Source organism: Cupressus sempervirens, chromosome 9 (genome assembly GCF_028749045.1).
Source record: "Cupressus sempervirens isolate cs-2001-9-10 chromosome 9, ASM2874904v1, whole genome shotgun sequence".
NCBI classification, from domain to species: Eukaryota; Viridiplantae; Streptophyta; class Pinopsida; order Cupressales; family Cupressaceae; genus Cupressus; species Cupressus sempervirens.
The window spans coordinates 529,260,664-529,275,551 of NC_143126.1; the positions used below are offsets into that span (position 1 = coordinate 529,260,664).

A 14,888-nucleotide genomic window follows, 5' to 3' on the forward strand; every position below is an offset into this window, starting at 1 on the left:
ATTTGTATGCTGTTTTCTTTTATTAATTTTTTGTCATAATGCTTTTTTGTTTTCAAAACTTTTAATTTTTTTTCCACTCTGTCAAAATCAGCAATACCAAGTTCAACACAAATGAGTGGTAAAAGCATATGCATGGAAGTGTGGGAGATGGGATATTATGAAGGCCCAAGTCCGTTGTTGTAAACATAGTTTAAAAAATTGATATCGACAATATCTTGGCCGGCCGAAATTTTTTGAAAAACTCGGAATCGGCAAAAACTTGGGGAAAATATCGACAATATATTGACACTTTTATTGAACATTTGAAAATATAAAATTTCTCAAAATATTCTTAAAAACGCATACATACTCACCAAATTTTTAGAATATATAATGATTTGAGATATCCACCATATATCATTCAAAGTTTTAAATTAAACAGTAATTCATAGCTGGAGGAACTTAGTAGATTAACATACTACTAGAATCGTATACAAAAAAAAAGTACAACATCTAAGATTTTGATACATAGAAGTCAAACTCTCCAGAACTACTACTTTTGAAAACATATTAAGTTCAAGTTTCGGTATCAATGAAAATTGAAAGTTGCAATCATAAATTGCGTCTATGAGTAAAACTCAAAAGAGATCGTTGCTGCTGGGTGGGTGGTGTTGAAGTAGTTGCTGTGGCAGCATCCTCAACAGGTGTCCTAATAGGTGCCTCACGCTCAACAGAAGTCTCTGATGGATGATCAAGCTCATGTTCCTCCTCACATGCTGCCACATATGCATCCCACTCATCTGCTTCTCTCTTGAACTTGGCTAACTGCTCATCTGTCAATAATGGTTCACCAACATCCGCATCATCACCATCAGGAGGAGCAATCCAATCAGCTGAATATGGATCAATGTCATCCAAGTCTAGTGTTTCATATGAAGCTTGCCCTTTCATCTTCTTCTCGTGCAAGATTAGGTTGTACTTCACATAAACTAAGTCATTCAAACGCTTTTGAGTCAACCTATTACATTTCTTTGTGTGTATGTTTTGAAAAGTAATCCAATTTCTCTCGCAGCTAAAAGCACTACAAGGCTGTGATAAAATTCGGATGGCAAGCCGTTGAAGATTAGGCGTTGTGGCACCATAATCTTCCCACCATAGATCTACAAGGATTAAAAAAACCATCTATGATATGGGAAAACTTCCAATAAACTTCATGAGCAAAATAAATGGTATGATAAAACTAAACACATGTTCTTTTTTACCTAACTGCAAGGTGTATCTCCTTCATTTACAATTAGGAGAAGAAAACAACGGCTCCTCTTCCCTCTTGTAGCTCTGCAACTCATCAAGTATGAGGTCTCAGAGGTCCGTATCAGCAACCAATCTTTGAATACATGTGTCCAAGCCAATTTGAACCTCTACATCTGCTTTAAAAGTGTTGGAGAAATAATATTCAGGGTTCAAGAAGTAGCCAGCTGCATGAATGTGTTGGTGGAGTTGCCGGTTCCACCTACGATCAATGATGTTCCATATGGGTCTATATTTGGTCTCATTTGACCTATATAAGTGCTAAATGGCCTTATTTTCCCTATCCATGGCCTCATATAAAAACCCCATATACAATCTACAGTTCGTAGAACCTTCACCAACGGTTCTGACACCTGGACATAATAAAACATACAAAAATCAGCCAATGAAAATATTTCAAAATAAAATACTAAATCATCAATGAAGACTTGAAAACTTACTTTGAGGGTCTTCTCCATTAGCTTTTCAAAGCTAGCATCAAACACAATCCTCACAATCTTCTTTGCTTCAGGCTTCTTGGCATAAGGACTCTCTAACCATTTCTTATCAAGAAACATGCACCTGAGGTCTACCAATGTCTTAGATATGCTTTGCAAGTTTCGAAAATTAGTAGCAAAGTGTGTGACCCTTGCTTGTACAAGATCCTTACCACCAGTGTGCTCCTCTCCTCTCATAAGACTCAAGACCCATGTATGATTGTATATGTACTTCACAATAGTCCTTCCATCTTCAACCACCTTCTCCACCCAGCTCAGTTTCCCTAGATCCTCAAGAAGCAAGTCAAGACAATGGGTAGCACAAGGGCTCCAAAACAATTTAGGATCTCTCCAACAGAAGTCTACTGGTTGCCACATAGACAGCTGCATTATCAGTCATAATTTGGATGATATTAGCCACTCCCACTTCTATTACCACCTCATCCAACATGTTACACAATTTTTTTACATTTTTTACTTGGTCAGAGGCATCAACTGATTTTAGAAATACCAATTGCCCCGTGAAGCAACTATGAAGTTGATGAGCGTCCTATTCTTTCCATCTGTCCACCCATCAGATATAATAATGTAACCTTTCTGTTCCAAAACTTTTCTTTGCTCTTCCACAAGTTGATGAATATTTCTTACCTTGTCATTTAACAATGGCCGACTCACCTCATAGAGAGTTGGGGGCTTGAACTCCTTACCAAACAAAGAAATGGAAGTTACGACTTGATCCCAATACGGATTACATAAAGCATTGAAGGGAATATCATCGTGGATCCAAAATCTTGTAATTGCCACCTTTGTCTTCTCATGCATCTCTTTGTTCCATGCAATACCTAGCAAGTCGGGTTGAGCACCGAGAGTGTTACGTGGAACCCAAAAGTCTACTAGAGACCCACTTGTACTTCCCAATCTTTGTATCCAAGGCCCAATAGAAGAACCCTCTCCACTCGGTCCTGATCCTGTATAACTAGAAGTCCCCATTGGGGCTGCCATGGCATCAAATATCCTCTTTTTTTCTGCCTTACTTTGTGCATATTTTTGTAGGCTTGTCAAGGCCTCTCTTGTAACCTCTTCCAAACATACATCACACAGTGTAATATCATTGCTTGGAATCTGTGCAAGATGGTATTTCAATCGGCTTATGCCTGAAGTCATATGCTTATGGCAATGGATACATTCAACTTGTCGATCAATTAATCTTGGGATCCCATGTTTCCATAAAGGATTCTTACCTCTACCACCAATCATCTTGTCAAAAAATAGGTAGACTTTTGGTACCTAACAAAAAAAATGATTTATAAATTAGAAAGCGTGTAATGAGTAACAATCTAATATTTTATAGATTTGTTGAAAATTGAAATACTATTATTAATCTATTAAAATCAATTTCGTATAATAAATCTACTAATATGCATTATAAATCTATTAAAATATATTAATAATTAATAATTAATAATTATAAATCTATAAAAATTATTTTTATTATAAGTTAACAGTTTCTAAAGATGAAAATGAGACAATATTATTGTGTATTTAAAATATAGTAAATTAAAATTTAATATATTTTAAATTTACATTAAATACTTTATATTTAAAATTTAAAACTTAAAAGTCTTAAACAACTTTACATTTAATTCAATTGAAACATATTGATATTGCAAAATTTTAAAAGATAAATTATAAAATAAACTTACTAGATCTGGGAGTAGAAGTTGTCACTTGCAGATTGGAGAGAGTTGAGTGCAGATAGATTGGAGAGAGTTGTTGCTTGCAAGCGTAGTCATTGTCATCCAACAAAAGCGAGGTCATAGCCATCCAACAAGAACATAGTCCAAGTTGTTGCCGTCCAACAAGAACACAAGCCGCAAAAGTTGAAACAAGACCTGTTGTTGCAGTGGGAATGAGGGAAAAAGTAGAAACGAAAGTATAATGTTATAAAATACCATTAACCTAACACACATTTTCATGTACTATGCAGTCAACGATATGTTTTAGTGGTACTTTTCTTTCACGGTGGTTTTAACTCCATGAATTGCGACAAAATTTTGTACTTTACCAACACCGATATATGGTGCGATTAATTTGTTTCCAATGTTAGCTCACGATATCTCACGATTTTTGCGATTAATCGCAGATATTTTAAACTATGGTTGTAAATGCTAGCAATTTTGTAATAGGTGGAATCAATAGATTAAAATACCATCCTTTTAAAATACTTGGATATGATGTGTAGGTCTCCCTGCTGTGCCCGATGAGATTATGTGAGAAATGGATGCTCAACTTGGTAGTTACAAAGCGAGAAAAATATAAAAATAAAGTACAAGCAATGCAGTGACAATGAATGTCAATTCTAATTTATTTGCAGATTTCGCTATTGCTTCAAACTTTTCAGTTTTCTCATCCACTTTTCCTTATTGACTAGAGATCCAAGATTTTTATTTTGATTGGTGGTATGAGTATTTGCATATTTTTTTAATAAAGATCATTAAAATAGTGTTAAAAGTATCAAAAAGTGTGTAAACATCAATAATCCACTAGCCAACGTGAATTAACATTCATAGCCAACTTAACAAAAAAGACTAGCAAACAGTACACAGCTCCATGTCCAGACCAAAATGCTGCCTCCTGCAGCCAACAATTAAGAAGCCAAAAGTTATATGAAATGACATCAACAACTAACACCCTGGAAACAAAAAAAGGACCTTATAATTTTGACATCTTTTAACCCTAACCCTATCCAGATAATCAAAAAAATCAATGGTTCTACACAGCCAACAAACATACAAATTATCTTTGCAGTTTTTGGGATGCTGACCTAGTAATCCAAGGGAACAAACTGCAATTACTTCCTACCTTGCTTCTCCTTTGCCTTCATTATCCAAGCCTCCATTGTTACCTTTTTCAGATTCTCACATTTGCAAAGGAAGTCCTTGAGGGAGTTAAATATGTTGATGTTTGGTAGCTTCAATCGAATACACCTATGAGACAATACTATTGTAGATATATATACATACAAATACACACGTATATATATATATATATATATATATATATATATATATATATATATATATATATATATATATATATATATATATATATATATATATATATATATATATATATATATATATATATATAGTCATTACATATGAGATATAAATATATATCTAAGTATAATTATGCTTGAGAAATTAATATAATAAGATTAAACAAATGCTATACTACATATATATATATATATATATATATGCCATTATATTAATTAAAAGGGTATATGTTAATGAAGGGACATGTCCATTCATGGGACATGTCTCTTCATGTCTTATTCACAATATATATGAGAGAGAGATTGCTACCTTTGAAAAATACATAACGTATAGGCAGTGCAATTACAATTGTAGTGATCCTTCTCCCTCAACATGGTATCAGAGTCAAGCTGCAAATATAAGAAAAAATTCATTTCAGAAATAGAAGAATAAAAATTATACTATGTCATGGAGGATGTAATCACATTCAGATTGTAGCATCTACTATCTCGTTAGTGGATATAAGGTATTATTGTAGAGGATAATACTAAGATTGCAGCATCTATCTGTCATAGAAGATACAAAGGATACTATCACAAATTGCTCTACATATATTAGGAGTTCTATATATGATCGCATATTGCAGTATATATATTGGGAGGTTATATATATGCATGTATATATCACTAAAGAAATATGAAATCTTGAAAAACATGCTTGGCGTGGTGCTCGGGAAGAGTAAGCATTACAGTTCTGCTAAGAGTACCTTCGCCATGCATAGGCTCCACATAATACAAAACATGGAAGGGCTTTTCATCTTGCTCGAACACAGTGTTGTGTAAAGAAACCTTCATCATTAATGGCCGTCAAATGAGGATCGTAGAGATAAAAGTTACCATGGTTCGCCCTTGGACCCCCCCAAACCTATAGAATTCGAACCAGTTCAAAGTTCGGGTCCGGTTCACAGTCCAGTTCGGGCAAGGTTCCAATTTTTGCCTACTTGTTCGATTTGGTTTGAACCAAGTTTGAACTCGGGCAAACCGGGCCAAAATAATCGAACCAAGTGCGAACTCAGTTTGAACCACATGCTTTTTGGGCACTGCAGATGTCAATAATGTGGTTTTTAAAAAAACAATTTATAAGTTTTGGCATTCACAACACTAAAAGGTTGTTATGAAATGCTTTTGGTGGCCTCGCATTACCATTTTCTGTGGCCTCTCATTGTCATTTTTTGAAGAATTTGATGTCAATACCATTGTTGGTGCTGCTGATCCCATTGGCATTAGCTCTATTGCTGAGTCAACTAATGCCGGAGAAGAAGAAGATGAAGATTGAAGAACTAAGAATATTAATAGATTTTTATTCCATTCGTTGAACAATGAACGTGAAACAATGATACTTGAACGTGATGCCATGATTTATTTGTAATGTTTTGAATCGTTGATGTTGAACTATATGATGGTATGATTACTATGATTACAAGTTTATGGTGTTTTTGCTGTTTAAATGTGTTTATGCTACTATTCTACTTTCTAATTTTAGTTCACGCTTCATTAATATGTATATATATTTATATAAATTTTACATGATTTTGTAATAACGAACCCAAACAAACCCAAACCCCTTTCCAAAATTTTGAGGAACTTGCGAAGTGGTTCTTTTGGACTTCGAACTTGGAACTGAACCCGAACCAGTAACTTAGGATAAAAGGGAAGCAGAAGCTGCCTTCCTTGTTCTTGTGATTCTCAAGCCATTCAATCACCGACCTCAATTCCTCCCTCTCCAACTGGAAAATTTCATCATGTATTGCCTTGACTGGGCAAGAAAGGTAGGTGAGATCTTGAGCGCTCATGCACACCTTTGAGAAATGTAGTGTATTTCCCAAGAAGCTATGAGGTAGAGGGGGACTTATTATCTTCTGAAATTTGGTGCACATTTGTAGCCTAGCTTGTTGTTCATCCTTGGCCTTTGTGAAAGTCGCCCAAAACATGGCACACATGGCCTTACATGCTGTAACGCCTTCTTATTTATGGCTCTTGTTCTCAACTTGTGATAGCACTTCTTGACCATGTCATGGCTGAATTTAAAGGTCACGGTCTTGAAATCAAAGTAACGATAAATTGCAGCAAGTTGTAGTTAATGAATAATTATAAAATAGGAAAATGATTATTCCAAGTGACTATTTTGATGGATAAGTTGATGGTGTATTGAGAGATGTTAAATGAAATCTTTACATACACGATATTAATATTATGGTGCCAACCCTATCATGCTCGATGGATATATTAGGATAAGGTTCACATAGAAAACAAAGAAATCTTTAAGGATGAATTTAAAGTAAAGTTGAGTGAATATTTAAGAGGTGACTGAACCAAAAAAAAGGAAGAAGTGTGCAGCGAATAATATATTAAGAAAAGGAAGTTGTGGATATGTATATACCTTGAGTTTAAATGTGGCGTATATCTGTGTATGGTGATTAAAGAGAAAATAAGAATGAGTGAGTTCAAAGATATCCTTAGAACTTGCCATTCCTGATTTTTCATTGAGGTAATCTTGTGTTTATCCACCCTAGCTAGGAGGGAGTGTTGATGTTTGGTAGCTTTAGTCGGGTAAACCTGTGAGAGAATACTATTGTAGATATATATATATATCTATTCATTACATATATATAAAAATATATATCAAGTATTATAATGTTAGAGAAATTAATATAATAAGACTAAATAGATACTATATGTATGTCATTATATTAATTAAAAGAGTATATGTTAATGAATAGACATGTCCCATGAAGGGACATGTCTCTCCATGTCTCTTTCATAATTTAAATAAGAGAGAGATTGTTGCCTTTGAAAAACACATACCGTGCAGGTAATGCTATTACATTTGCAGTGATCCTTCTTTGTCAACACAATCAGACCCTCGACTATCCTTTCTTCCCTTGAGATGGCGCTCCATAAAAGGAAGGTAGTAGACGAGGGAGAATCACATGGAGCCATTCTCTAGCTTTTGTCCCAAACCCTTCACCAAACTGAGCAATGACGAGTAGAGATTTCATCCTATACAATAACTCTTTTTTCACAAATTCACACAAAACCCGCTTGACATTGGCCGTCACCCCAACTCAAGCACCTGTGCCTTAAAAATGGAAGCCGCATTGATGTTTCATGCAATAGTAGTATTGGGAATTGATGCATTTCTCTTGTTGATGTGAGCTTTATGTCCTTACAACATACATGATATAACCCTCGATGTCTCAGGATGAAACGCTGGATATTATATCCCCTCTTAAACAAAGATATCAGATATGCTAAGACTGCAATGAAGGATCTTAAGGTGACTTCAAGGTCCCTTCTTAATGTGGACACCCAATGAAAATAATGTGATGTGCTAGTATTGTTAGAAAGTAAAGTCCACTAACACAACTAAGGGGGGGGAGTTAATTGGTTGTATGCTAATCAAACTTAAATTAAACTTATTAAATCCCACTTCAATAACCAAAACAGTGAGCAATGCCAAGATATAAAACATACACAATGACACAATGATTTGTTAAATATAGAAACCATTGATTAGAGGGAAAACCCCGTTATGGATGGTGCCCATAAGATGATGTACTACTATAAATGTTCCTCGTGAAAGGTTGTGACCCTCGTAGGAGCCAATTGAAATGCAATCAGTACATTTAGTTCCTGTTAAGAGACTTTGAACTCTTGTTAGAAGGTTCTAGCCCTGTTAAGAGAAATAAGGAGGACAACTGAACCCACTTTTCAAAGTATACAATAGATCTTTAGAATAAGAAAGTTAAGTACTGAAGTGAGCAATACAAATAATGCAATTGCCAATACAGTTCCTTTTAAGTTCCACAAGCCAACATGAACTCAATCCTTCGCTCTATTTTGCTCAAATTCACATTCTCAACATATGAACATTATATCTCATATTTAATCACACTTATACCCAAGGAAAACATCTTTCCTTTATATTGTGTCCTAACAACTAATTAGGTTGGCCTTTTGAGCTTCCCCAATATACAATTAGTTACATAGGACCTCATTAATATATTACATTAAGGTTCCCATTGGTTTTAATACAATTTACAACTTCCAAAATAATTCCTAATACAAATGTTGGTTGCCAATGATCACATCACGTGTTACACTTCAGCGACCTTCCCAGAATGATCTCTAGCATCTGCTAACATGAACACATCATTACAAACATGCCTTCAGCCACAATTGAAGCCCGCTACCCTTTATTCCATCTCCCTCACAATCTATACACAAATATATGTAACCTATTTTCCTGTACACTAGCCTGCTACCAGTCTTCACATAATAATCTGTAATTCATCCAATCCTTCATATAAACATTTGTGAATATAGATGTAGTATTTGATCACATCCTTGAACACGAATCTAAGCTTGCATAGCCTATCTTGCTGAATCACAACTTCGTTGATCAATCTAACCTGTACGATGTACAAAATGTCCGTCTCTCATGAACTCAAATGTATAAATGTTGACATCAAGGACAAAACTGTCATCAACACAACACATAAAAAGTGTATCCAAATGCGAACCACCTCAGTAATCCTAACAAGTATTGCGAGGGGAAGACTTATCTACTAGATTTGATTGATATGGCTTAACAATGTGCAATAAAAATATGCTTATGACTTCCAACTTATGAAATGCAACTTAAACTCAAACTTATGAATCTATAGTATTCCTACTTCTACCTAAAGATGTGACCAAGAGTGAATGTTCTTGGACTCTACTAGATGTAGTCTTGTCATTGACTCCACTCACCTTGTGCAATCTTCTCAAGTGTCCAAATAATTTTCAAATCAACACCATTTCCTTAGTGATATCAATGGATGCAAATCAAAGATCAAGTATGGATTGAAGTTAAGTGCATATAAATGCCATTCGACCACACAAGGCAAGGATTACAATCAATAAGTAGCTAGTGGTTTGGTCTATGGTTGATTCAAGCAAGGATCCAGACATAAGTACTCTTATCAGGTAAACTACTCAAAGAAAATTCTAACTAAAAAACCTTAGAATCAAATATATTCTAAGTGAGGAATGTAGATCACCGTGCAATACTCTAAACAAGATCACAATTATTCACCTTGCAAATGGAACATTGAATAGTTGAGAAAATTTGGTTATTTATTAGCATCAAATCTCTGCTACAAATGAGAGGGGTGGGGTTTATATAGGAGTCTCAATTACAATGAACAACCAACATTGATTTGAAATCAATGGCCCAAATTAATATATTACAAACCATAATTAGGGCAATCCCAAACAGCCAGTGAGAATGAGGCACCACAAAATGAACCAATGAGAAAATTCAATGGCTTAATAACCAATTAGAAACAAGAAAATTGCCTAGTCATCACATAGCTCATCATTAAAGAGATGCACTCCTATTTCCTTTTCCATTCTAGCAAAATCAATGAACTTAACTAAAATTGGACTAAGTTCCTCCATGTCAATATAGGGAGTTGCTGTCTCTGAAATAGATTGATTCCATCTTTCCTTTTAAGTCACCCAAATCTAACTTATTGGAGGCATCAATATCAAGACTAAGCAACTCTTTGATGGCAACATGGACCTTTGAATGCATCTCCAAGATAGGATCCTCAACATTCACACATTCTAATTGCGCATCCTCAAATATAAACTTCCTCATGACCAGTGAAAGATACCAATGACCAAAGTTATATGTACCTACTCTATCAATTACTCCCTGAGTTAGAACTATTATAGGGATACTCCTTAATAGGTTGAGACAAGGAATCATCTTATTTTTCAATGGGCTGAAATTCCTTCTATGCGCCCTCTAATCATTGCACTTTATTTATCAGTGCTTGAACTATTCTAGCAAGGACAATTTCTTTTTATACTTTTTGATGTCACTTGTCCTTTCACTCACCACATCACTAGTTCTCTACATATCCTAAGAAGTAGGGACATATGGAACAAGTGTTCACTTTTATATCTTGATGGATTCATATGTTTGTTTATATATTCTCATAGTATCATATTTTCTAGTTTCAGTTCATCCTCCTTCAACTTATCCATTCTTCCCTCAATAGCATCAGTAGTACCTCTTAGTTCCTGAAATTCTTGGTTCTTAGTTGGCCCAATGAAGTAAGGAGGTTTGGTTGTCATTAGGAATAATTTTATCCAGAGTCTTGTCACCAATTGGGACAACTATATGCAAAGTGCAAGATTCTAACTCATGCCTAGTAGTGCTATGAATTCTTCTTTCCGATTTAGTTATTTCACTTTTCCAATCCCATTGAAGTTGTACCAATGCCATTTGTAGGGAGTACCTCCTCTACTCTTCGATTGTTGATACTCTGTCTCAGCCATTCAGGAATCATAGATAAATGCATTCCATCTTCCATCTACTCATCCTGATTAAGTCCCTTTGATGCTGAAATGACCTCATTTTCCATCTCCTAAGTGTTCAGCATTCGTTGTCTCATCATCTCCCAAACCAAATACCAATTGCACAGTAGGATATGTTGACATTATCTCTCTTGCTTGCTGCACTAATTGTGTGGATGGAGATGCTTCTGAACTATTCCGAGGTAGAGTCTTTGTATCTCAATGTATTAAATCATGATGCACATTTTGTCTCTTTATTTCCTTTACTGGGAAAGAATTGACAAATTGAGTAGTCATATAAGACTTGTGCCTTTTTCATTTGCATTCCTTACTAATATTTCCATTGCTTCTTGCTTGTGATGATTTTCTACCTTACCCCTTCTCTTTGAAGTTTGTCCTTCCTTGTCAATGTGTAATCCTGATGTACTGATGGTCATATCATCTCCTTTCAAAGAGGAGTCCTCACTTTGCATCCTTGCACGAGTGAAGGTAACTCCTTGCTTTCTTAACTTGTTATCTAGCCACTCCATCCATAACCTTGATCTATCCATCACTATTCTCATCAAGATGCCCAATTCTGTGAGCTCTTCCCTTTCTGGCCAAGTGGGTGGCTTGATTGACTTCATGTTCATAATATTAGAATATATTACAAAGTCATATTCTGCTCCCTATTCCTTCAGACAAATGAATATATGAATGTCGAATGTGTCTTGTTGTTCTTGAATGAGTCTTGTCGAATAATGCATTCCCTACTTTATATTAGGATTTATAAAGAGACGTTTCTTTTCAAAAGTTATGTCCCTTTTAAACAAACTAAAAGTTTGTATTATCGATGGATATAATCTAATGTCTAAAATAATAAACTCTGCACAAATCTCCATATTTGTCACCATATACTCATTGCTTCTCATTGCCGCCTTGGAAACTCTTGACATTATTTATTCTTTTGTCTTATGTACATTTCAACACCCTTGATAGCTTTGACGCGAGTAATACAGGAGTGCTGCTAAATGAATTCATCGAATACTACTGCAGGTCATCGATTTTTAGCATTTATCCTTGCCATTTCTGCATATGATGTATGCTGTTGATTTAGGAATTGAATTGCTGCTTATGAAATGTCTGTTTGACTTACAGATTTCATAGTGTTTACATATTGCGCACATACATGCCTCTTTCTTTGTATCATGATGTTGGCGAGTTTCTTTTTCCTGCATGGAAATTATGCTTTATTTGCATATGTTGGGTATATGAGTTTGCTTCTGCTCAAGTTTGATATGTTCTCCAGAGCCTTGAGAGTCGCTGAATGTTCACTGTACATGTGTAGTCATTGTCTTATTATTATCCCTGCATATCTTTCTTCCATGGCAGAGTCTATCAAAGTAATATTTATTCTAAGGCATTGATTGATATGTCATATCAGTGTCAAATTATTCCAAGTATGTTATGTATCTCCAGGTGCATTATGCGATGCAGGCCACTACCAAATAGTTAAAGTGTATTAATCTGTACAACTGCAATGCTCCATCCATTTACAAACAGTGTTGCAATCTATATCCTTCTTATTTTTCCCGAGTTATGGCTACAACAAGAAGCTCCAGCACATGCTTCAACTCAGACTTTTGCTTTCAATCAAGCAGATCCATCCAGAAGAAACTGATTCACTTATACTAATGCGGTGAGGACTGATCTTTTGGAGATTGTAACTGAAAGATCTCTTCTTCACCTGTGATCTGTTATTGAAGTTCTAAGATCCCTCAGTGTTTAAGCTTCCTCTGCATGTCAGAGACAAAAATAATAGCATCTAGAACATGAATGCCATCATTTCTGATTCACTAGTGTGACATCCTTTGCTTATCAATAGGAAATCCGTCTGAGAAGGCAACTAAACTATTAGAAATATGTGCAGAGGTGGTAATACGATATATGTAACATACACCCAAGGCTCAATAAGTTAACAATTCTGATGGTTCCTTCACAGGTAGCAGAGTATATCTCGACTCCTTAACAAAATCTTTCTCATTGTGCTTCCATACGTACATTCAAAAAACACTTTAATCATCTCCATTTTTCACATGTTTAGTGAGGTTCTTTCCAATGGATGGCGACAATGTCTCTTTTGAATATTTTATACCTCATAGTTCATATAAATTTGGATCACTAGACTCTTCACATCAGCAATAAGATAAATGAGTATCTAATTATTTTTCCCCAAGAACGTTAGAGAGGGTAATGAAATGGAGGTCATAGTTTGCAAAATTTAGGGCTTGGTCAGAGCTAAAGGAAGCATTTGGAGGAGGCTTCTACAAACTTACTTGCATTTCCATTGTCTGTGCAAAAATTGAATGATCTTGTCTTTGTTCACTACAAACTTCGCCTTCACCATAGACAGATCCAGGGCACCGATTGTATTAGAGACTGTTGATCCACATGCAGAGTGGAACACAATGATTTGTTGATCTTTTCTTTAGTGATGAAGATGTGAAGTGGGTTGATCAGGTGGATCTAGATGTAGAGGCAGTAGTGATGGCATTGAGGAGGCTAGACTGTAAAGAGACTAAGTGCAAGACCCTGAGGCTAGGAGTGATGTATCTGAGTTTGATGATGAGGATTTATGTGGGTGAGGATGAGGATGAGGATGTCCGTGAGGTTCAACCTTAGATGCAAGGAGAGAGGATGGCTCTAGAGTTTTCCATGACTTATCTTAGGCATATTTGTAAGACATAGGCTACCATGAGCGTTAGTCTTCTACACTCTAGTTGTTATTTTGATATATGTTTTGAACTTTTGATTCCATGGATTTCATAATCCATGAATATTATAGGCAATTGACAGTGATACTATGCTTAACTTTATCTTATGTTATTCAAATTTTTTTCTTTTAGAAATTTTCCTTTATACGTATGTGATCTATGAAATATTGTGTATGTGTGTTAAGTAGCTTCTATTTATCTTAATTATCGTGTATTTGATGTTAATTGACTAAAAGATGCATGAAAAAATCTTTAAATCCTTAAAAATTGTTAAATTTCATGGGTTTGTCAATTTTTCGAGTCCTTGCCAAGTCCGAGTCCAAGCCCAATTTTGACTTTCTGAGTCAAAGGCGAGTCCAAGTCCCTTAACACTTAAACACACACACGTGCGCACACACACACACACACATGTACTCAAGCCGATTTCTTTTTTTATGATTATCTTTGTAGCAAACATTGACCCTTATTGGTAACTTAAGTTTTCTTTATTGGTAAATATCAGTGGGAGGAAACTTCGGAATATTGTTTTTGCTTTTTATTGAAATGTGATTGTTTACTGCTAGATTTTGATAATGTTTTTTATGTCTTAAATTTTCAAATTTCACTTTTGGCATTGTGACCCAACATTTACTGTAGTGCAAGGTGGATTGGAAATCATGGTTTCTCAATTGGAATAGATGATGTGCAACCTGGAACTCGACTCTCAGCTAAGAAAGAAGAGCAGATACGAGAAGGTTATAGTAAATGTGACATGCACATAGACTTATATAATAAGGGGAAACTCACACTACAGTCTGGTTGCAATGCGGCACAAACATTGGAAGCTGTAATTAGTGGTGAATTGAACAAAATTCGAGAAACTGCTGGCAGTGTATGTGATTAAAATCAAATTTTTATCTCCTGTCATTGAATTGAAAATTTGGAATT

General features: G+C 35.2%; 1 protein-coding gene across 3 annotated transcripts in view; it reads left to right on the plus strand.

Moving 5' to 3' along the window:
- The window catches only part of NRPC1 (nuclear RNA polymerase C1), a 309,786-nt gene that overhangs the window by 157,771 nt on the left and 137,127 nt on the right, over window positions 1-14,888 (plus strand). For all 3 annotated transcript variants that reach the window (XM_089800899.1, XM_089800897.1, XM_089800898.1), the window contains exon 16: window positions 14,598-14,832. In XM_089800899.1, the coding sequence (XP_089657025.1) occupies window positions 14,598-14,832 (235 nt within the window). The remainder of the gene's footprint in view (window positions 1-14,597; window positions 14,833-14,888) is intronic.